Genomic DNA, 26,207 nt, shown 5'->3' with positions numbered 1-26,207 from the left:
GATGTCTGTCGTAGTGTTCGATACTACTCGCGAGGAATGGCGATTATTGTAAGTAAGCACATATAACTGGATGATTTCCAAAACAAAACTAAACAGGTATATTCACATATAACTGGATCAACCAAATAATCAAGCCCCAGTAGTAAACTGAGTTTCTTCATAAAAACTTTTAATTCATTGCATGTTTCGATAACAGTAAACACAAAATCTGCCAACAGATTGAAATCTTGCTCATATTGCACTTCCATCTATATGACCTAATTACGATAGGACTAATGGAAATGAAGATGGCTGCAGTCATGATAATTATATCTCATTGAAGCTTGATGTTGTATCTAGATAAAGGGTTCTCCAGCATTGATCATAACGTTACTTGTCACTGACGCGTGTTTGAAGAAAGATCAAAACATGAATAGTGAGCCTTTGAGTGTGATGATGGGCCAATGATAGCTGTACATCCGGTCTTAGTTCTAGACCAGCAAACGTTATGTTCTAGTTCACCATGGTCAATAATCATCAGCCTATGGTGATGAGATTCCGAGGGGGGCAAGGGTGCAGATTAATATTTCAATCATTTGTACTACGCTGAGGATCTATGGCAGAAAAGATGGCAAATACCAGTAAATGTGGATGGTCCCTTCTTATATTGATTTCCATCCTCTGAGACTGAAATGATTATACCACAACAGTACAAACACATCCTAGATAGGCCGCAAATTCTGGAATATGATTGATCGAACACTTTTAGGATGATAGCTCTCTGAAACAGTTTTGTTTTAACAATTTGAAGAATTGCTAAGAGCTGCAACTAGATTTTATTTTGATGCTCCAGCTTTGTATTGATGGCGTTAGTGATGGGGATTAGGGAGATGTTGGTCTGACAACATGCTTCAGCAATGACGCTTTTCCTAAATTATTCCAAAAATTATATACATCCAAAAATTGTGATACTGTTTGATATTTATTCTATGACAACTAGAATATCAAATAAACCAATAAACTGGATTCAAACTAGATCATTTGTTTTCACTATATTAGATTTGCTACTGAAATCTGAAATTATTGGTTTATCAATTGTACAGGATTATTTTTAGTTTGATTTCCTTTTGATTTATTTTATTTTGGCAACTTTTATCAATTTTTTTGAATCCCAGAATTGAAACATTATGTAGAGAAATTGCAAATAAATTGATTTCCAAGGTTAGACCAGGCTTCATGTGCCAGTTCTTTGATTAAATCTGAAAATATTGCTATCGAGTGATCAGTGGGGATTGTCAGATTTTGTTGTTATGTAATTTAATAACAATATTTTACTGGGCTCAATAATCACATCATTCACTGTTTAGTTTAATACGATGGAGCTGCTTCTCTGTTCAAATTGAGCAGATTTTTACTCACCAGTTAGGTGGTATATATGTTACATGTCTTTATATGGTCAAAGGAACTAATTCACATACCATGTGATGCCCGATAACGTTTGTGCGGGACTATTTTGTTTCTATTGGTGACGGAATGATGTCAAAAGATGATATCCCGCACAAATGTTATTGGGGTATGACGTGGTACGTGAATTAGTCCCATTAAAGATTAAATATCATTGATTTGATATTCCATACCTGAATATTGTTTCACAATAAAAAGTGCTTTATATTCTTCGTGTAGGTAATATCTTACTACAGAGAAAATTAATGGCCAGATCATTAGTGCTCAATTTTCCATTAAGGTAAAGGGGAGCTACTTATAAATCCTACTTATTTCTCAATCGATGTTAATGTTGTCCACTCAGCTATAAAATAACCCTATTCTTAATACATCCAAGTGATTTTGTAACCATGGAGATGTGATTTTTACAAACATCATTTAACCTATAATGTAAACCAACTGGCTTTCGCGGCTTTCTTTCCTGATTTCTGTTATAAGACATTTTCACGGAGATTAAGTTTCTTTGATTTAAAATTACAGATACCATTGAATATAATTGTGCAATAATAGTGGAATTTATTAAATCACAAATTTACCTTGATTGTGAACTTCAAAAATAAATTTCACAAGGAAGAAAGTTAGTTTACAGTAACAAATATAAGCTTAAAAACTAATGTTCCCTAATTCAAAACTCTCCAATCTGTCAGCAGCTAGGCCTTAATGACTACACTAATCAAGCCTGAAGTAGAAGATCAGCTTAAATATAGAAGTCCACCACACTATTGTTATTCAATCACATGTGCTAATGTGTTTTTAAGCTACCGTCTAGCAATTAGTAATCAATGTTTTGAAACCTTCAAATACAGCCTTGAAGAGACGTTTTTATCATATTATAGTCACACTTGATGGACTAAGGATTGTTTGCTAGAACTGAGAAGTATACCCAGGTTTACAATTGTGAGGGTTATTTTTGGACACTATTGACAACAGTTACTGACTGCAATAATGGACTGGTATTTCATTAATAAAGATTGGCCATCCATTGTGAAAGTGAAAGGAAGAGTCGGTCTGTGGCTTAATTACAGCTCAATCATCAGTACCTTGACTAGGATAGATATTGTCATGTTAGCCAAAGTGGTTTTTTTTAAAACTTTTTTCTAGGCAGTCAAAATACTACAGGAATTAACAACGAGATTTTAAGTGTATTGGTGCTATGTTTTATGTGTTATGCCAATTCTCCGGCATGTTATTTGTTAAGTCAGTAATTAATCAAAAATAAGAAAGATTTGTTTACATTTCCAATTGCATTTTAGATCTAAAACCGATTCCTATAGATTTTGTAGTGTGAAATATATCTAGGTCCTGACTTTGTAGGGGTTGGCCCACGGCCAGCTACTGAATCGTAGAATATTGCTGCCACTCGTGCAACAATTTATTTTGCCCAGTGGCTTCCTCTGTGCTCATTGCTGCCCCTGAATTCAGAATGGATGGCCGAGATAAATTGGAATAGATTTAAACTTCATTGATTTTAACATTTGTTAGATTGTGGGGAGATTGTATTCCACTATTTCCAGCTTCTGTTGGAAGCGTACATCATTAGGCGGCTGCTGATCTGTCAGGTTAATATGTCACGATCGGTTGTAACCATTTGTGATTTCTACAAAGAATTCTCTGAACGCTGCATGCAGTAGTGGGTGATTTCTGACTTTTGTACCGGCTATATATAATTGACGGTTAGCTTTCTGTAGAAACAGTAACACTTGTACATAATACTGCATCAATATTTAACAACTCCTATACTATATTGGTTTGTCTGAAACTTTATCTACACAAAATACAAGTATACCTTGTATACTCAAACATTTACATGCCATCATTGATATAACTGTACAGAATTTTGTGATGTTTTCTGATATTGTGTTGAATATTTCTGGTGATATCTTTGCTATACTACCCCAGCAGCCATATATATGTGTGTGTTTGTATAGACTTTATTATAAACCTAAGGTGTGATGGTATCGATCTTAAATTGGTCATATACTGTGGCTTTTAAATGTCACCTCACAGGCTCCCAGCTTGGTTTTCTGTAAATCTCTAGACCCAGCAAGGTTTCCATTACAAATATAACTCCATTTCTCACAAAATAAAACTGCTATCAAATTGTCCTTCCATTCCATTGTTTATAGGACAGGAGTTTTAAATTAAGATATTGAAACGGTTTTAAATGTTTTCAGTGATTTATATGTGTACAGAAATAGCTATACTGACAGATCGTTCAGGATCCGTGATCTTTATCAGGTAATTAATGCATTTGATGAAGCCTGGATTATGGTTTAAAGAAGCTAATTAAATGGCTTCATAAAATATAATGTGTTTGTCAAGGTTAAAACCAAACTTATTATAGTTATCACTCTCAGAGCTGTTGAAGAAAAAAAAAAGAAACTGTATCTTACATAAAATGACAACATTGACAGTCATAATTAAAATACATATAATATATGGTCAAACCTGTCTGTGAGGACTATGTCAAATCTTTTATTGCCAAGTGGTCTTTATACTGAGGTCAAATTGAGATGAAATTGGCAATTTTTGAACAGAAGAAAGTGGTCTCATTATATAATCATTCAGGTGATCTTTACATAGAAGTGGGTGTTAAGGCAGGTTTTACTGTAGATGTATGGTATAGAAAGGGGGAGATAACTCAACTGAGTCATATATCAGGATAAATGTTCTGGTCGATATATCCTACATCCAATGTATTCAATATATCAGTGCGCTCATACTATCAACACCACCAGAGGGAATTAAATAAAAGAAATTACACCAAATATCCTTCCTGTTTCATCCTTGATATCAAAATATTCTATATCTCTAAATATTCTAAATCATTTCTGTATGGAAACACAGAGGTAGGCAGATTTTGCAGCAGAAACTAAAATGTTTGGTGAAATTTGAGCTATAAGCCTGGCATTGAGGTGAAATGTTGGTTGGATCAATAATAATACCCAATAGCTTGTCAAACTGTAGGTACAACACTGTCGGCCTGTCTAAAATTTACACTCCATGAGGAAATGTGACTCGATGTCTGTATGGCATCTGGTACCTCGACGCCCAGACTTCGGCTCGTTTTAACAGGGTTCAATTTACTTTATGTTAGTTTTTCCAGCGGAGAAAAAGAGAAACAGCAAGCTAACTGTACATAATTCTCTAGTCTGTATTGATTCTATTGAGTAACACCATAATTCCATTCCTGCAGGATTTCACTTTACACGAAACATCCCGTGAGCTTAATGTCGACTGGTGTCCAACGCTATTAGTCGAGATTTGCTGGAATCTCTCTATTAAGGAGCATTTATGTCAATTATTCATTCAGCTCAATGGTGTCAATAGATCGCAAGTGTTTCAGAATTCTCCAGCATTTATTGTTATCGATTATTATTTGATCGTTTAATTGTTGTGATCGTGTGCTAATAATCCCAGTGTTGTCGATGGTCGTAAATATGTTGATAACACTGCTATCAGTGAAGGTAATGGCAATTTGATGACAGGATTACAGTAATTATTGCAAGAATAACACTTTATTACACTTGTCTTCATAACTACAGTACAAGGAAATATAATAAAACTATTGAGTTTTCAGATTTCATTTTCAAGATTTTTAACAGTTTTTAATGAACGTTTTACCTCATTCTATGTGAAAAATATTGAAAAGCAATTTTTGAAGATAAATCTGCAAAAATGTTATTAAAATCTTCACTGATTAATTTATAAGGTTAGGAATTAGACTTTTATCATCAGCCCAAGGAAATGTCCTGTCAAATAGAATTGGTTTCAAGGAATTCTATTCATTTTAGTAGTAGAGCTGGCCCATGCATTTAGTTTTGATAATGATGAGGTTTGCAGTATTTTGAGTTATTTTTAGGATGGAATAAATCAAACCGTCAGAGTCCTGCCGTATTGTTGAATTGCCAAGGAAATAATAATGATGAGCTAGATACACATGTCATTGCACAACTTCAGAATATGTATCCCCTGAAATTTTATAATGGACTGTTCCAGTCTTAGATCTAGAAGGAGTTCAAATATGTGTTGGGGGATGATAGTCGAGGTTGTCTTGAGTTTTTATCTATACACAAGAAAAGTATTTCAAATTGAAGTCACATTTCACAGAATAACAGTCCAGACAATCTGCATATTCATAAAGGAAAATTTGCATATTCAGGAAGCAAATGCAGATACTGATAAAAATCTTTTTTGTATATTAAGGAGATGCAATAGTTTTAGCTTTTTAGCTGTCTGTATGGAATTCCCATTTGTCTCTTAGATTTCATTAAGGTGTCGTCATCTCTACATGTTTTGTTGTATACATGGTCTATAGGTTGAATGTTAGACATGTAAAACACTCCTATGACCAAGAGTTGGAGATCTAGGTAGAACGTTTAAATCTTTTTGTCACATTTACCCAAACTTTGAGATCTAGGTACAGACACCTCTACCTCTCGGCCACTTTGACTCTGGTAACCCAAGAAACATGACAAAAATGATTAATGGAATCAAGATAAAAACGATATCAATAATTCATAAAGGCATTTCTCACTAATTCTGATCAGAATCAGGAGATGTGCCAATGTCAACACATGACATGAAGGCCGTGATGAGTCAGACCAGAAGTCGACCATCATGTCTGGCCCAATTCCAGTTACCATCCTGGTACTGGCCAATGATTAGGGATATTGACATCCAATCTACATCATGGAATGAACAACCATGTAGAATGTACACAACATGGAATGTACAACAACATGAGTGTACAACAACATGGAATGTACACAACATGGAATGTACACAGCATGGAATGTACAACAACATGAGTGTACAACAACATGGAATGTAAACAACATGGAATGTACAACAACATGAGTGTACAACAACATGAGTGTACAACAACATGGAATGTACACAACATGAGTGTACAACAACATGGAATGTACACAACATGGAATGTACACAACATGGAATGTACAACAACATGAATTTACAACAACATGGAATGTACACAACATGGAATGTACAACAACAGGAATGTACAACAACATGGAATGTACACAACATGGAATGTACACAACATGGAATGTACAACAACATGAGTGTACAACAACATGGAATGTACACAACATGGAATGTACACAACAACATGAATTTACAACGACATGGAATGTACACAAGATTGCATGTACAACAACATGAATGTACAACAACATGGAATGTACACAACATGGAATGTACACAACATGGAATGTACAACAACATTGCATGTTCACAACATGGAATGTACAGCAATATTGAATGTACACAACATGGAATGTACACAACATGGAATGTACACAACATGGAATGTACAACAACATTGCATGTTCACAACATGGAATGTACAACAACATGAGTGTACAACAACATGGAATGTACACAACATGGAATGTACACAACATGGAATGTACACAACATGGAATGAACAACCATATAGAATGTACACAACATGGAATGTAACAACAACATGAGTGTACAACAATATGGAATGTACACAACATGGAATGTACACAACATGGAATGTACAACAACATGAATTTACAACAACATGGAATGTACACAACATGGAATGTACACAACATGGAATGAACAACCATATAGAATGTACACAACATGGAATGTACAACAACATGGGTGTACAACAACATGGAATGTACACAACATTGAATGTACAACAACAGGAATGTACAACAACATGGAATGTACACAACATGGAATGTACACAACATGGAATGTACAACAACATGAGTGTACAACAACATGGAATATACACAACATGGAATGTACACAACAACATGAATTTACAACGACATGGAATGTACACAACATTGAATGTACAACAACATGAATGTACAACAACATGGAATGTACACAACATGGAATGTACAACAACATTGCATGTTCACAACATGGAATGTACAACAATATTGAATGTACACAACATGGAATGTACAACAACATGGAATGTACATAACTTGGAATGTACATAGCATGGAATGTACACAATATGGAATGTACACAACATAGAATGTACAACAACATGGAATGTACACAACATGGAATGTACATAACATGAAATGAACACAATATGGAATGTACATAACAGAATGTACACAATATGGAATCATGGAATGTACACAACATGGAATGTACAACAACATGCAATGTACACAACATGGAATGTACAACAACATGGAATGTACATAACATAGAATGTACAACAACATGGAATGTACATGACATGGAATATACACAACATGGAATGTACATAACATGGAATGTACACAATATGGAATGTACACAACATAGAATGTACAACAACATGGAATGTAACCAACATGGAATGTACACAACATAGAATGTACACAACATGGAATGCACACAATTTGGAATATACAGCAACATGGAATGTACAGCAACATGGAATGTACAACAACATGGAATGTACACAATATGGAATGTACACAACATGGAATGTACAACAACATGAATTTACAACCACATGGAATGTACACACAACATGGAATGTACACAACATGGAATGTACACAACATGGAATGTACAACAACATTGCATGTTCACAACATGGAATGTACATAACAGAATGTACACAACATGGAATGTACAACAACATAGAATGTACAACAACATGGAATGTACATAACATGGAATGTACATAGCATGGAATGTACACAATATGGAATGTACACAACATAGAATGTACAACAACATGGAATGTACACAACATGGAATGTACACAACATGGAATGTACACAACATGGAATGTACACAACATGGAATGTACAACAACATGCAATGTACACAACATGGAATGTACAACAACATGGAAAATTACATAACATAGAATGTACAACAACATGGAATGTACACAACATGGAATGTAGATAACATGGAATATACACAACATGGAATGTACATAACATGGAATGTACACAATATGGAATGTACACAACATAGAATGTACAACAACATGGAATGTAACCAACATGGAATGTACTCAACGTAGAATGTACACAACATGGAATGCACACAATTTGGAATATACAGCAACATGGAATGTATACAACAACATGGAATGTACAACAACATGGAATGTACACAATATGGAATGTACAACAACATGAATTTACAACCACATGGAATGTACACAACATGGAATGCACACAATTTGGAATATACAGCAACATGGAATGTACACACAACATGGAATGTACAACAACATGGAATGTACATAACATGGAATGTACACAACATTGAATGTACAACAACATTGAATGTACATAAAATGGAATGTACAACAACATGGAATGTACATAACATTTAATGGTCATGTAAATTATCCTTCATCTGTTGCTTTCAAATTCATTCAGAGTTGGTAAAATCTGTTTTGGTTTTCTTGTGAAAGAAGTATGGTACTCATAATTACAAAATTAAAATTGATAAAATCATATTTGTTTTCCAGTAACCAATAATAAGGCAACAACAAATTTACACAGCTTATATTATAATTCACTTCAATTCAGATATTGATTTAAGTAAAAGCAATATCACATATGTACGAAACAGATTAACTTTAAGAGTGTTACCTTTTAGATGTCTATAATGTTAAAGACACATCTTCTAAGCAAAAGAGTTTGACAAGTTGTTCATGAAAAACCTTATATTTTTCACTATTCTTAATCCTAAACCATTTTGTTGTGAATGAATGCCTTATTTTGATATATTCTGTCCCCGCATATTACAGAGTTATCTCCTAGTGGTGCGCGGTATTATCGGTATACCGATATATCCAGGTTCATTTTGAAAACGATACGTATCGCGGTACGATTTAGTCGTATCGGTTCACTAGGAATCATTCGGGGATTTTCCGTATATTTCCGTGAAATTTCATTTTTGACGGGAAATATTTTTAAAATGAGAATTTGAATAAAAATTAAAACTGAAATATATATTTTAACAACATTTCAGACAAATGTATAGGTTAAGATGGATTTTTGGGATGTTATTATATGTAGATTATGATTGATCTTGTGCTTAGTAATGTTTCAAAATGGCGGCCTTCATAGGCTCGAATGATAACCTCATAAAAAATCCCAAGCAAAAGCGGTTGTATGGCAGCTTTTTGGCCTTATAGTACGTAAAGGGGAAAGAAATAGCGAGGAAAACATTGCTTGATGTCGATTGTATACGGCAATCGTTAAATGTAGTGGCGGAACAACGACCCTGACGACTCACTTGCGTCGCCATCAGCCAGCTACTGAGTCCCGTCCAGTAGTAAGTGTTTGCAAAACATCGAGCAGACATTATCTCGCATAGATAAAAACAAGAATAAAAGTGATATATTGACAAAACATTTATTTCATACTATTTTTAGGTGATTGACAGAAAAAAACATGCAATTCTTATTGTACAAAAATAATACCAAAATATCATGATACGTATCATAATACACTTATGATGTATCGTGATATATCGCGATACAAAATTTTTCGCGATACCCATCCCTATTATCTCCCTTGTTGTTTGGTATTCATTAATGTGATGTCACTGTTTTGTGAGCGAAGTTTACATCGTCTTCTTTTAAAGTATGAAGTTTATACTCACAAACACATGACACCACAATCAATACCTACCCACAGAAAACTCTGTAATATGTAGATACATACCTACCCACAGAAAACTCTGTAATATGTAGATACATACCTACCCACAGAAAACTCTGTAATATGTAGATACATACCTACCCACAGAAAACTCTGTAATATGTAGATACAGACCTACCCACAGAAAACTCTGTAATATGTAGATACATACCTACCCACAGAAAACTCTGTAATATGGAAATACAGATTATATCATAGAGGGCTGACAATAACTTACTGAAATATCATCACAGTAGTGAAGAGACTTACGCGTTGTGATGTGAGTTTTGATTACAGGCTGTCAACGGATGCAATTAATTATAACTAAAATGCCTAAATTTTTTTGTATTTTACAGAATATATCTGTGGATATGACGTGATTTCATTGAGACAAGATGTGCCATTTGTCGTAGACATCAAGAGCAGGGCCACAGGAGAGGCAGTCTTAAACCTAGTAGAGGGAGCCCATCTAAACTTCGAGAAACGAGCTCGCTACAGGTTCAGTGTCATCGCCTTTGACTGTGGAACTCCAAGGAGAGAGTCTAATAAGTGAGTGAAATTTCAGCCTCTCTCTGCTAAAATACTTTCATTTATGTTTGGATTGGCTTAGCAATTATTCTTAAAGGATGGCAACATTTGAGCAACATTCTATAGTTTTGATATTGTGAGACAGAGTAATAATTGTTGAATTTAGTTCATTTCCTAAGAACAGTACAATTCAAGTTCAAAACACATCTAAATAAACCATGAACATGATGCCATTACATTGCTACATTGTGTGGTTTTGTATTATGACAGGGCCATTTTCTTCATCCGTGTCAAGGATGTGGACGAATTCCCACCCAAGTTTATCCAGGATTACTTCGTGGAGATGGACGAAGGTCGATTCTACGACTCATTGGTGCGTGTCCGTGCCACTGACAGTGACCGTTCACCGGAGTATCGTGGTATCTGTGGTTACGAGATCCTCACCAACAATGTTCCCTTTACCATTGACAGGAGAGGTAGGTAGATTCAAACTGTCATTAATGGTAATGATTTCAGTGTCAGCATAAGCTTCACTATCATAAATATTTCAATCAGGCAATGTCATCATGTTCTTTGAAATGACATAATGGATTTATAAAAAAGATTCTCGAACAAATACTTGTAAAATACATGTGGTATACTTGTTGCATTAGAAGCATTTTGATTATTATTTGACATAAGGTTAGTGTTAATTTGTATACAGTTTGTTTTTAATTTCAATCATTCACCGCTAAAAAAAACACTTGAACTCTTCCCATTGAAAGGATGGAACAGTTCATTATGAATTTTCAGGGGTGAAATATGTTTAAGAAAAGCATTAACAATAAATAATTTTGTCATAAATGGTAATATTAGAATAAAGAGCTAAAATTCTTTGTAAGGCATAACGCACTAAAGATTTCACAGTGATTTCTGTCATTAGGGCCCCGCATCGAGATGCGGGTGCCCTATAGTAATCAGGTTGTCTGTCCGTCTGTCCGTCCGTCCGTCTGTCCGTCCGTCCGTCCGTCTGTCCGTTTTTTTTTCTTTTGCACATTAATGATGGATCCCCATCCATCCTAGATCTGCTTGGTAATTTTTCAGGCTGAAATTAAATTAAAAAATTGGCCATCTTGGATTTTAACATTTAAATAAACCATGAACATGATGCCATTACATTGCTACATTGTGTGGTTTTGTATTATGACAGGGCCATTTTCTTCATCCGTGTCAAGGATGTGGACGAATTCCCACCCAAGTTTATCCAGGATAACTACTTCGTGGAGATGGACGAAGGTCGATTCTACGACTCATTGGTGCGTGTCCGTGCCACTGACAGTGACCGTTCACCGGAGTATCGTGGTATCTGTGGTTACGAGATCCTCACCAACAATGTTCCCTTTACCATTGACAGGAGAGGTAGGTAGATTCAAACTGTCATTAATGGTAATGATTTCAGTGTCAGCATAAGCTTCACTATCATAAATATTTCAATCAGGCAATGTCATCATGTTTTTTGAAATGACATAATGGATTTATAAAAAAAATTCTCAAAAAAATACTTGTAAAATACATGTGGTGTACTTTTTTCATTAGAAGCATTTTGATTATTATTTGACATAAGGCTAGCGTTAGTGTTAATTTTGTATACAGTTTGTTTTTAATTTCAATCATTCACCGCTAAAAAAACACTTGAACTCTTCCCATTGAAAGGATGGAACAGTTCATTATGAATTTTCAGGGGTGAAATATGTTTAAGAAAAGAATTAACAATAAATAATTTTGTCATAAATGGTAATATTAGAATAAAGAGCTAAAATTCTTTGTAAGGCATAACGCACTAAAGATTTCACAGTGATTTCTGTCATTAAATCACATAAATGTTGACCTTTGACAGGTAACCTTAGAAACACGGAGGTGATCCACTATAAACAGCACCACAACTTTATCCTGGAACTGGTGGCTGTGGACTGTGGTGGGAAACGCTCCAAGAAGGCAGTCATCAACATCAAGATGAGGGAGGTGTGCAAGAGTGGATGGCAGGGTAAGGGTTCACATCTACTGGTACCCTATTGGGCTTTACTCTTACAAATTTTCTCACTATTCATGGTCATACTATCAAAATCAGAGGGGGAGTGGTCATATTATATGTATGTATGTTGTGTCATCCAGTTGCATTTCTATTGCGTTAAGTTGCACCTTTCCACTTTTATATACATTGAGGTAGGATCATTTGTCTTACAGATATTTCTAGTCTTCATAAGCTCATGAAAGCAACAAAATTGACAATAAATCTCAACTGGAGTAAATGAATTTTGAAGGGAGTGGTAACCAACACCTATTATGATGGTACAAGTCTTTGTTAATCTCTATCTTTTGCTCTGATATTAAGTATTTCTGTTTTGTCTACAGATATCCCTGACCATGTAAACTACGATGCTGGTAGTGGACAGGTTAAGCTGGTTCCCGGGGCAACCCTTAAATGGTGCGACAACACCTGTGTGCCACAGAAGGTCAAGGTCAAAATGCACCTAGCAACCAAACATATCGGCAAGGGGTGTGACCGTGACACCTACTCCATTGTATCACAGAGGAAACTGTGTGGTAAGTATTGGATATCAGTGTGTGAATGGAAAATACCAAGTATTCTTAACGTTCACTAGTTTAACCATGGAATTACATACTTGTTTGGTTTTTTTTTTGTGTGCAAGTTATTTCTCTTAATGCCTTTTCATTGGCATTTATATTATTGAAACTCCATGAATCTGTGACCAATAATTTAAGTTCTTATGTAAATGACTGCAAGGTTACATTTCTTTACCTTAATTTTATGATATTATGAACTTAATTTTAGTAGGTGCCATAAATAATTTATAATGTCCTTGACCTTGTGACCACTAGTAGGTACTAGTACTATATCTGTGATTCCCATGACCTTGTTACCTCTAGTAGGTACAAGTACTATATTTGTAATACCCTTGACCTTGTGACCTCTAGTAGGTACCAGTACTATATCTGTGATTCCTATGACCTTGTTACCTGTAGTAGGTACCTGTACTATATTTGTGATACCCTTGACCTTTTGACCTCTAGGTGCCAATGATAACAGCGTGGACTTGCTGCCATCACCAAGTCTAACTACCACCTACACGAGTACACTCAATGTTGATGACGGACACGAGAGTGACCAGATCTTCTACTTTGATGGACAGACAAACGCTGTAGAAGTTCCTATTTCCCACTTCAACCACTCTCTGTTTCATCACTTCACAATTTCCACCTGGATGAAACATGAGTTTGAGGACTTGACTGTAAGTCCTGATGGACGCCCAGAGAAGGAGCACATAATGTGTATGTCGGATGGCGAAGGTAACATTGTTATATTTGATCTTGTAATCAATATTAAAAATGGTTAACTGAATTTGTCACTTACTGTTTTTATCTGCCACATTTACACATTGACAAGTAATTTGTGACTTCACAAGACTTGATACTGTTAAGATGCCATGATTTCACCATGTGTTATTGAATTATTATCTTAAATAAAAGTTCCGTCTGAGCCTCACATTGCCACATATGTAAAGAGGAATTATAGTTCAAAGAGAGAGAGAATATTTCTTTTCAATAGCTTGGCATATCTAATGGAGCAACACTGAACAGGTTTGAGAAGAGATGAAATTTGAATTTTCGAAACAAAAAAGAAAAACGAAAGATATTGTGTACTTCAAAAATGTCTAACTATGGAAATTAGTTATGGGATCATTATCTACAGTGATAAACTTGAATAAGGCTATCATTCCCAAAGAAATACCAGATTTATGTTTGTGATATTATATTGTCAGATAAGTCATACCATATTGGTTTGTATAAAATCTTTTCTCATTTTAGGTAAAGACTAACACCATTATGCTTTATTTCAGGTATGAACCGCCACCATTATGCTTTGTTCGTTCATGGTGAGAAGCTGGTGTTTTTGTTACGTCGTGAGGGCGAAAGTCCTGAGGATATGGAAGTGTTTAAGCCTGCGGAGTGGCGCTGGCGACTGCCACAGATTAACGATGGTGAATGGCATTACTACGCCATCAGCATGGACTATCCTCACGTATGTATCTTTACATGGCTTGACAAAGTTAAGTGTTGTTCATTCCTGACCATGCAAGCTTTTGTAAAGTCACTATCAGGGATCAATCTAGATTTTAGGGGAAACTACTCTTATTCAAATTAGGGGAAAAGTTTAGTGCCATTTAGGGGAATTCCACTGTTCGTATTTTGTTTTCAAAATATTTTCATTTTGAAGCTGAAAAAAAAATGTCTTAAAATAACCTTTTACATTGTTAGATTTAATGAAAGAAAGATTTTAAACTCAGTATTAACAAATGTTTGCTAATCATAAAATATGCAGTAGTTTTATGATAAAAATTAGGTAATTTACAACCAAAACTTTTAAAATTTGATGAAAAATGTGTCAGAGGGGAAAATTTTGTTTAAAAAAAAACCAACCGGTCATATATGAACTTTAAAGGGGGGATTTTTTTCCTTCTAGAGGGGAAGTTTAGGACAGAGGGAAATTTATTTCTTGAGAGGAAACTATCCATAAACAGTAGTAAATGAGGTCTAGATTGATCCCTGACTATTCATCTGAAACTTTTATTAATAAATTTTGCTTCTTATTGTGAGACTAGGATCAAGCATTGTTCTTACAGTGCAGTTTCCTTGTACAGTTACCTACATTGACATTTGACTGTTTAAGTTACTGTTGTATTTGGTTGTTTTTAGGTGCGACTGTACATCGACGGCAAGTTGCTGATCCCCGACCAATCTAACATGGAGGTAGTAGATGACTGGCCACTACAACACACCGTCAAAGTCCATTCTACCAAACTTGTTGTTGGTGCATGCTGGCAGGGTGGGTATATCCACTATTTCATAACTTTTTGTGTAATATTGACCTACCAAGGGTGTATGAATCTGAAGCTAGTAAACTACAAGCAGAAGTTTTTCTCCCAATATGAATTCTTTCATTGTAAAATTGTAAACAGCGATTTCTATGCTTACAATAGATATTACTATCTGTGTAATATTATAAACCATAGTAATGAACTATACTCTACTTTTACAGGTGCCAAAAATAAGTTTGAGCACTACCTACGAGGATTTTTGGCGGGTCTGTCCGTCCTTAAGGGACAAACTGAGAGTGACCGTGTCATCCATTGTCTGAATAGCTGTAAGGAAAACCTAGACTTCAAAGGAACCAAAGCTCTGCTGACGGGTTCAGTAAGTATGCTCTATTATATCTTTATTTCTGTTATTATGGTAACAAATCAGAACATTTAGAGGCTGCTGTTAGCATTAATTTCAGAAATCTTCATATCTTTAGAAAAAGTTTATTGATTTATCAAGAAATGTACCAAAAATAATAATTTGTTTGTGGTTACTTCCCCTTCATAGTTGATATTTATTTAACATTTCTGCAGTCTGATGATATTTATTTAACATTTCTGCAGTCTGATTTCTGAATTCACAATTTTTCTTTTTGTATAATCCAATCCTTTTACGTGTAACAATAGAAAGTTTTGATCTGTTAAACCCATCAACAGTTATAATTTTCTAACCCATTAAATAGTTTGGATTTGCCCATTGAACTGTTTTAATTGCCCATTAAACAGTTTTAATTTGCCCATTAAACAGTTTTAATTTGCCCATTGTACCTCTACTTTCAGGCTTTGAGCTACAACAGCGAGATGACAGAGTTTACCATCGAGGGTAAAAATATTACCAAGGTTCAGAATCTTGTACGAGATATTGTCTACCTCAATGCACGCCAGTTCCCTACCCCAGGGCGGAGAAACATTGACATTTCAACCAACGTCCAGTATGTATTTCTAAACACTGCTCTGTGGTTTAATTCATGTGCTCATAATGAAATATCCATCTTATAATTGAATATTTTATCAGTGCCTTTGGTCCATTTGGTTGGATAGCAAATATATAACTACATTTCTCGTGTATTGTCTGCTGATAACATGATTTATGGAGGGCTTTTCTGTATGTGCATATTACAGAGTTATCTGCCCTTGTGAGTATGATTGTAATGTCATGTGTTTGATAATGTAACACCATACTTTATGGTGAAAACAATGCAGATTTTCCTCACAAAATAATGTCACAACAGCGGGCAATCCAAAAGAAATTATGGTACATAGAATTGTTTTCAAAGCTTACATCTTAACTATAATAATCTTTTTACCTATGTTTTGAACAATAAAATTCTAATATAACAGATATCTGATAGTATTGACACTTTACCTATATTTTCAGCTGTGATGATAAGGAAGTGATCTTGCCCATCGCTGAGACGTTTGTAATGGTGAATCCTGCCCCTATCCCCTCCATTTCCCTGTCGGGCCCCCACATTGTCCAGTCCACAGCCTCCCAGCTTCTCTCTGGCCAGAGGATCTTCACAGGCATTCATATTGGTGTCGACTTCCTGCTTCATAACGGCCTCGCTCCCGATGAGGATGAGGATGAAGATGAGGAAGAAGATGGGACAATGCCATCAAAAATACAGAAATTACAAGACAAGTTATCACGCACCAGGAACCAACGTAAGTCTATCACCATACTTAATATATCACGTCAAACACACAGTCCTGTTCCCTTATCGTGTAATGCTTCAAGCTTAGATGCAATGTGCGTCATTTCCAATGTAAAATTATAATGGTAAAACTCCAAGTAACAAAGTAATTCTGGTAATGTGAGTTTGAATGTTCATGTTGAACTTTAACCAAAGTTTTCAAGTTTTAAAAATACATATGTTCAAGATAACAAGGTGAAATTGTTTCTGATTTATTGCTGCAGATAATCTTAGTTTGTTAGGAATTTTGAAAAAAGATTTAAAAAAATTACATGAGTTTTATATATTGAATAGCTATTGCACATACAAAAAAAAATGGGGAAAAAATCATAGATTCAATTTAAAATACAAATCTCCATTTGACAGAGGAGACCATTGAGAAGGAAGTCCCACAACAAGACATTTTATTAGACACTTGTACGATCAGGGCTGATCCCCCTCTGGATTTCCGTGTTGAACACCTCAATCTTCCTGAGAGCACAATCTCCCGTTTCAACATGCACTTAGAGGGAAGTGAAACGAACAGCGGACTTGTCATAACAAGTAAGAAACCTTATACATTTATATCACATATTGCTGTTTATAAAGTACATATATGTAGAAATATTTTGTCATGTTTACTCTGGACTTTTGTTGAAAATAATTTTGATTGAACAACTATTTCTGAAAACTTTCGAAATGAAATTCCTCTAATATAAACATATTGTCTGATTTAAAATTAATTGTTTGGCTTTGAAACAAAATTCCTATTATCAAATTTCATTTCAAACAAATTATAGTGTTTGATCCGCTTACAGATGCCAAATGTATATTATGTTAAGATATAAAATACCATTAAATGTATGTGTAGTAAGCACTATAGATATACACCATGTATGTATACAATTATAGACCTGTGTAATTACCATCGCCAGATGCTGATACCAAAGACAACTATGAGCGAGTGATGCAGGAGCTCTATTATTTCCATAACAATGGCAATGCACTCAACAGCCGCAAGTTCATTCTCAGCTGTTCTTCGCAAAGTGGACGCTTCATTAGCAACCAGCTGGAGGTCAAGGTAAGTTCACATCAAACTCAAGGTTAAAGGTCATAACCAGATTAAGGTGAAAGTAAGTTCAGGTTCTGCTCAAGTTTAAAGTACGGCCACATCCAGTTCAAGGTAGTCTTACTTTGTAATCAAACATGGATAAAAACCAATGAGAACAGGCAGCAAGTGATACACTTTAACAACAGGCAGCAAATGATTAGTGATACACTTTAACATTTGGTAAAGAAAATGCCTCTTTAGCCCAAGGTTCATTTCACCAACTATGATACTGAAACCATATTTCTGAGAGATATAAATAGAGAAAACACTGCATTTGAGAGATAGAAAGAAAGAGCACATTGGTACTGTTTGTTCCAGATTGTATCGGTCCACAGTGAGCCTAGGAAGGTGGTCCATGCTCATGCTCAGGAGAGCCACATCCAGCAGTTTAAACTGGACAACAGCATCAGTGGCAACGTACCAGTTGGTGTGGCAGCACACGCTTCCCCAAGTAAGTTATCACATTCATCATAATATTATATCAGTATTCTGTACCAGTCAGAGTGGCAGTACATGCTTTCCCTTGTACGTTATCGTAATCATCATAATATTATATCAATATTCTGTACCAGTCTGAGTGGCAGCACATGCTTTCCCTAGTTCGTTATCACAATCATCCTAATATTATCATATTGATATTCTGCTATCTTCACTTCAGTGATATTTTCTTAACATTTCTTTCTCACTGTAAGGCATCTTTCAAGGTAAATGTTATCATATGTGCATATCTTTGTCCACCATACTAATGGCTATGTAGGGCAGTTGCCAGGTACTGAACACTGGTCGATGGGTTATCTCCGGGTACTCCAGTTTTCCTCCTCCATTAAACCTGGCACATCCTTACATGACCCGGTTAGAATTAACCTTTGATCCCTTTTGTTACTTTTAGACGTCGGAATGGTAGCTATCATTATATGAGCATTTCTGTTACTTTTAGACGTCGGAATGGTAGCTATCATTATACGAGCAGTTCTGTTACTTTTAGACATCGGAATGGTAGCTATCATTATACCAGCATTTCTGTTACTTTTAGACATCGGAATGGTAGCTATCATTATATGAGCATTTCTGTTACTTTTAGACGTTTGAATGGTAGCTATCATTATACGAGCAGTTCTGTTACTTTTAGACATCGGAATGGTAGCTATCATTATACCAGCATTTCTGTTACTTTTAGACATCGGAATGGTAGCTATCATTATACCAGCATTTCTGTTACTTTTAGACGTCGGAATGGTAGCTATCATTATACCAGCATTTCTGTTACTTTTAGACATCGGAATGGTAGCTACCATTATACCAGCATTTCTGTTACTTTTAGACATCGGAATGGTAGCTATCATTATACCAGCATTTCTGTTACTTTTAGACATCGGAATGGTAGCTATCATTATACCAGCATTTCTGTTACTTTTAGACGTCGGAATGGTAGCTATCATTATACCAGCATTTCTGTTACTTTTAGACGTCGGAATGGTAGCTATCATTATACCAGCATTTCTGTTACTTTAAGACGTCGGAATGGTAGCTATCATTATATGAGCATTTTTGTTACTTTTAGACGTCGGAATGGTAGCTATCATTATACGAGCATTTCTGTTACTTTTAGACATCGGAATGATAGCTATCATTATACCAGCATTTCTGTTACTTTTAGACGGCCGAATGGTAGCTATCATTATACCAGCATTTCTGTTACTTTTAGACGTCAGAATGGTAGCTATCATTATACCAGCATTTCTGTACTTTTAGACGTCGGAATGGTAGCTATCATTATACCAGCATTTCTGTTACTTTTAGACGTCGGAATGGTAGCTATCATTATACCAGCATTTCTGTTACTTTTAGACGTCAGAATGGTAGCTATCATTATACCAGCATTTCTTTTACTTTTAGACGTTTGAATGGTAGCTATCATTATATGAGCATTTCTGTTACTTTTAGACGTCGGAATGGTAGCTATCATTATATGAGCATTTCTGTTACTTTTAGACGTTTGAATGGTAGCTATCATTATACCAGCATTTCTGTTACTTTTAGACGTCGGAATGGTAGCTATCATTATACCAGCATTTCTGTTACTTTTAGACGTCAGAATGGTAGCTATCATTATACCAGCATTTCTGTTACTTTTAGACGTCGGAAATGGTAGCTATCATTATACCAGCATTTCTGTTACTTTTAAACGTCAAAATGGTAGCTATCATTATATGAGCATTTCTGTTACTTTTAGATGTCAGAATGGTAGCTTTCATTATACCAGCATTTCTGTTACTTTTAGACGTCGGAATGGTAGCTATCATTATACCAGCATTTCTGTTACTTTTAGACGTCAGAATGGTAGCTATCATTATATGAGCATTTCTGTTACTTTTAGACGTCAGAATGGTAGCTATCGTTATACCAGCATTTCTGTTACTTTTAGACATCGGAATGGTAGCTAATATTGTAGATATGATCCCTTAGGTTATTTTTAGAGGTCGGAATGGTAGCTAATATTTTACGAGCTCTTTTTTTACTTTCAGGCGTCGGAATGGTTACTATCATTGTAAATATGATCCCTTTTGTTCCTTTTAGACGTCGGAATGGTATCTATTATTATACAAGCTCTTTTGTTACTTTCAGATGTTGGAATGGTAGCTATCATCGTTGTATGTGTGGGATTCCTTTTGTTCATGATCATTCTGGGAGTGATTCGTATCCGAGCGGCACACCGACGCACCGTGGTACAGGTGGACGATAAGATGATGGAGATGGAATGGGATAATTCGGCCCTAAATATCACTGTCAACCCAATGGAACAAAGGGAGGTAAGGGAAAAGGTAATACTTTATACTTGTTTTCTTACAATGACTATCACAAGACAAATTGTTGACCATTAGATTATAGTATTTAGGAAATTACTTTTTCATTCATCATCTCGCCTATCCAATGGCATTTAAATGTTATACCTGTGAAAAATGCCATTTTAGGCACCAGCCATGAAATGGGGAGACAGAGGGGACATAATGTTGCCAATGGCCTTTGTTGTGTTTTGTTATGTACCCCTGTACGCTTATAATCTTTGCTGCAAAAAGAACTTAATATAGGTACACGTCAGAAGGGCTATTGAAATCAGACTTCTCCATTGTAATTTGCTAAATTGGTGTCTTTTTCTTTGAAGGTGTTTGAATATGAAGATGTTCCCATGAAACTGCGAGATGATTCAGATAGTGATGATGATATTGATAGTTACCATGACGACTGTGATAGTTCAGACGAGGAGGAAGAGGAAGTGGTGGTTAAGAAGCTTAAAGATCTTGAGTGGGACGATTCAACATTATCTTTCTGAGGCAATAGCCGGAGTATGATCTGAAAGTATTCTGAAAAATCTGAACAGCAGATAAAAAGAATTATTGATTTGTAATTTTGTCAGGACATAACTGAGAAAGTTTGTCATCATTAAGCATAAATTATTGGATGCATAATTTAAACAGTTAAATGGTGTAATAAATTGTCGTAAAGCATAAATCTCATAATTTATGCATAATATTTCCAGGGATATGTACACACACCTTTAAAACAAATTTGTAACAAGACTATATATTTAGGTACCAAAACATATATCAGGTAAATGGTTACCTTACTAATATACATATATACAGACATCAAATGTTTGTGTACACATGTTCTAAGTTGCAAAATGTTTTTGCAGATAAGTTGGTGTGAAACAGAGAAAATTGCTGTCAGTATTGAAGTATAGAACATTCTTAAAAAATGTCAAGGTTTGATCTTGACAGAAAAGTATGAATATGACAGAGAACAAAAAACAAAATGGCAATTTAGACTTGTTTGCTAGAATTGGGTTTATGTCTCTGAGTTGAATAGCTTTATGGCCAGTTAATTGGGGTAGGTAACACTTGAGTTATATCAGTTACAACGAGGCGTGTAGTCCTAAGGTTTTTTGTGTTATTCAGGGACAAGGAAGGAATTCATATTATTTGGTCTAATATTTGCTTTGAAATTTTGATTTAAGCTTATTAATCTAGTTGTTTTGCTTTGTTTATAAAAAGCAATGTATGATTTTTGATGTGTAAGATTGCAATAATTCAACACATCACTTATACTCCACCTTGTTGATTTTCCTATCTCTATTGTATAGTTACTCATGTTCGTGAGGGTTTTAATTTTTTTTAAAAATTTGTGGATAATCCAAATTTGCAAACTTTATCAAAATCATGATAATGCCAATGTGATAGCCTACCGTGTGAATGACGATTTTTAAAGGCTTTGAATATGATTCACGAAAGTAATCCCCACGCAAAAAATAATCCAAACAGCAAATTGCGAAATTTTACACCCGTGAAATTTAACTATTGCACAGTAGTAAAATAAATATATACATTACAGATTATACAAATTCTAATCATCAACACACAAGCTTTAATATTCTTTTATAAAATTAAAACTATATTTAACAGTATTCATTCCATGCAAAAACACTTAAAGCAAAAACTAGAGTTCACGTGGAGTTGTTTGTTCTTATTTAGCTCCTTTAGAAAGAGTAGTGCCATTATTTAGTATTTGCTGTGCTTCGAGTTGTGCTCCTCCTTATTGAAGTGTTGAAGTGCTATGATAACACAGGCACCAGCTTTACATTCTGCAGTATCAGCGAGCTTGATATCACTGCTTCTGTTTATGATGAGTTTGGCGTTGTGAGGATTTTTTCATCTTGGTTTTCTCCACAGTTTGAGAAAACTTCCATCTCAAATGAGACTTGATATGAGTTGTTATGTTTCCCAGTGTGTACACTTTTGTGTTTTTTGTCTGTTGACATTGTTTTATCCAATATACAACTTTTAATTATTTATTGACATCCTTCAAACTTTTAAAACTGGTTGTGTTTTTACTTAAACTAATATCAATCTTCACCGATATCAGATTTTTGATGAAGTTGTGATAACTTTTTTTATTTATTAAAGAAACATACTAACATTTATATCTATACTAAAATCTTCAAGCCACCTAATTTTATTTCAAGTTATGAAGGAATGTATATAATGTTTTTTTGTAAATATACTAGGAAAATTATATAAGAAATAGTTAAAAACCCAGTACATTCCAGGCATTTATAACAACATGGTGTATAAAGATAGGTATATAAGTATATATTGTAACACGAGTCGGTACAAACTTTTACTTTTATAACGTATTAATATATTTGAACAATATGAATGTATTTGAGGAGACGTAATAGAATTGTTTAGTACGACATTAAGAAACGATAGTCGACGGGGATCGTCGGACATTGAAGCACATATCGCCAATAGTTGTATATGAACAATGATGATTGTTTTACATGTTATGATGGGGACCTTGTGTCTTAGACTCGGTTTTTGTACACAATGTGTTGCTGCTAAGTCAAATTTATCTCGGTTACATTCATTACAAACAAATATCATCAGTGTTTAGCAATTTATTGTAATACATGTACCTTGTATTTTCTTTTTTTGTTTGTTTTTTATTTAGGTTTTTGACAAAAAAAATATTTTGTGATAAAACTGTTAAACATTCTTCATTGTGAGCTTGTGTTTATATTGTTGTATTACGCATAAAGTAGGTCACTATGACCCAATATCCTGTACACATGACCTTGTTCTGATGGTGTGTACATCCATTTTGTTGTGATTCATCTTAATTGTTAGAGATTTTCATCTGTTATCTTGCTATCATTTGTATACATGTAATGGCTTTGTTAAGGCTCCATTCTCCGTAGAAATTACTTCAATTATTTAGTTGCTTCACATTAATTTTTAACTTGTGTGCAACGTGTTTCTTTGATATTGAAAAAAATATGAAATTTTTCAAATTACTAAAAAAATTCTTTTAAGGTAAAAATTTTAAACACAAAGTGTTATGTATTTTACTATTTTCCAAATTATTTAAATGCCAAGCTTAAACACTGGAATCAAAGCACAAAGTCTGCAGGTCAGTTCACGCTCCATTTTGGTATTTTCTTTGACCTTTGTTTGACCTTTGTGGTTTGTTGACCTTGACCTTTGTGATATGATGTAAATTAGGGTACATACACATGACTGGATGTTGTAAGCATTGTATATATACCATCCTACACTATTGTAAGCATCATCATTTTATATATATATTATATATCGCAGGTTTTCTTCCTTTTCCTCGTGCTCCTGAGTAAATCATGCCACATGTATACCTGTAAGATCTTACTTTGTGAGTGAGAAATCATCTACTTTTTAATCTTACATCTCTAATATACTTACAAAAATAGCAGAGTACTGGCCCAAAGCTTTGATGAAGGAAACAGATTCAACAATTCATTGCTTTAAATTATATACTGCTTTTGTAATGGGCTTCGATACATGTTTTACAAGAAAAGGGCTTCGATACATGTTTTACAAGAAAAGTTTTATTGATCACACTGTTTAGCGAGATCAAATTTAAATGAAGGAAGATGATAAGGCACTTATTGATTAAAATGAGATATGTAAAGTAGTATTAACCATTCTCTGAAGACTTCAATTGAAGAATATTTTGAAGCATTTTTGATGTTTCGTTTTAAGACAACCCTGAACAAAGGGAAATAACTCCCAATGTGCTCCTGTAAAATAGATCATGTACTAGATTTAAATTTTAGAAAATATTCATTAGTTGGAACAGTGAAGAAAAGAACACAGGTCAGAGGTTTCCTTACTCTAAACAAAGAGCTCATTGATTATGATAGATTAGGGCTAAAAATATTTGAATACACTCAGTTTAACATTGCATCACATTATGGTACTAGATCTTATCAACTTTGCATCAAATTTTGTGAATAGGTTAATTTTGCGTATTACCCCAAAATCATGTACAGTAATTTTTATAACCAATGCAACACTTTCAAAATCAGTGTGTTGCAGTATAAATCAATAAAGAAATCAAAAGTCATGTGTTGAAAAAGGACTAAACGCCCACCGAGACCTTTTGTACTTATAAAGAAACGGATGTGGCAGGGGACATAACTCCACATATAAAGCTGACTTTCTCTCATTTATTATTTTAGAACATCCATTATCAGCTGTTTCTTGTAAGTCTTCCTGTAATTAAAATTTAAAAAAAACTTACAAATTCAGTGGTTTTAGTTGTGTTTTATGTAATCCGTTGAATGTTTTTACAATCACTTGGGCCTGTCTACATGGAAATCCTTTACAAATGCAATACATTTCGTTTTTAGTGTAAATCATTTAGTATTTATTAAGTTCACATGTATGTAGGGGTCAAATGGAGGTGCAAAATGCCATCTATTATTCGAATACTCTGGTTACTCGCATTACTCTGCGAATTCCAACATTCACCATTAAATCCTGTTCTCTGATTGAAGATACACTTTCATGAATATGGGCCCAAGTATTGTTTTTGTCTGAGGAGTGATGGTAAATCACACATGGATAAGCACACTGGATTCAGTTTGTCCGTCTGTAGAGACAATGATTTACCGACTACTCTACAGGAAAGATTTCAATAAAACTCTGGCAATTATACTTATACAGTGGATACATATGTGACACCGTAAATTGGAATATTTCAGCGTCAGAAAATTTTGGCATTTCCCTATGCCTTGTAAATTTTTGGTGAATAACTTGATTTGAATGAAAGATAAAGATTCTGAAGATTTACTGTTTCTATACACAGATCCTGTAACAATGACAAGAGATCCCAGAGGGATCTTGGCGCCCACCAAAGAATGATCTATGTCTGACAAACGAAAGAGGGATCTTTTCTCTGCTTTTAAAACTTTTACTACATATTACTACAT

General features: G+C 34.7%; 1 protein-coding gene across 2 annotated transcripts in view; it reads left to right on the top strand.

Annotated features, from left to right (window-relative positions):
• The window catches only part of LOC138321685 (calsyntenin-1-like), a 52,757-nt gene extending 30,044 nt beyond the window's left edge, over positions 1-22,713 (top strand). The window contains exons 3-17 of one of the 2 annotated variants that reach the window (XM_069265579.1): positions 10,529-10,721; positions 11,890-12,098; positions 12,577-12,723; positions 13,092-13,283; positions 13,773-14,048; positions 14,600-14,781; positions 15,456-15,585; positions 15,799-15,953; positions 16,400-16,551; positions 16,998-17,284; positions 17,680-17,856; positions 18,228-18,373; positions 18,722-18,854; positions 21,029-21,213; positions 21,567-22,713. In XM_069265579.1, coding sequence (XP_069121680.1) covers positions 10,529-10,721; positions 11,890-12,098; positions 12,577-12,723; positions 13,092-13,283; positions 13,773-14,048; positions 14,600-14,781; positions 15,456-15,585; positions 15,799-15,953; positions 16,400-16,551; positions 16,998-17,284; positions 17,680-17,856; positions 18,228-18,373; positions 18,722-18,854; positions 21,029-21,213; positions 21,567-21,734 — 2,732 coding nt within the window. In that variant the 3' untranslated portion in view covers positions 21,735-22,713. Of the gene's footprint in view, positions 1-10,528; positions 10,722-11,889; positions 12,099-12,576; positions 12,724-13,091; positions 13,284-13,772; positions 14,049-14,599; positions 14,782-15,455; positions 15,586-15,798; positions 15,954-16,399; positions 16,552-16,997; positions 17,285-17,679; positions 17,857-18,227; positions 18,374-18,721; positions 18,855-21,028; positions 21,226-21,566 lie in introns of both variants that reach the window. The other variant, XM_069265569.1, reaches the window with a different exon arrangement.
• The last annotated feature ends 3,494 nt before the right edge of the window (positions 22,714-26,207 follow it).

Source organism: Argopecten irradians, chromosome 1 (genome assembly GCF_041381155.1).
Source record: "Argopecten irradians isolate NY chromosome 1, Ai_NY, whole genome shotgun sequence".
NCBI classification, from domain to species: Eukaryota; Metazoa; Mollusca; class Bivalvia; order Pectinida; family Pectinidae; genus Argopecten; species Argopecten irradians.
This window is presented reverse-complemented; position numbering and strand designations above follow the sequence as displayed.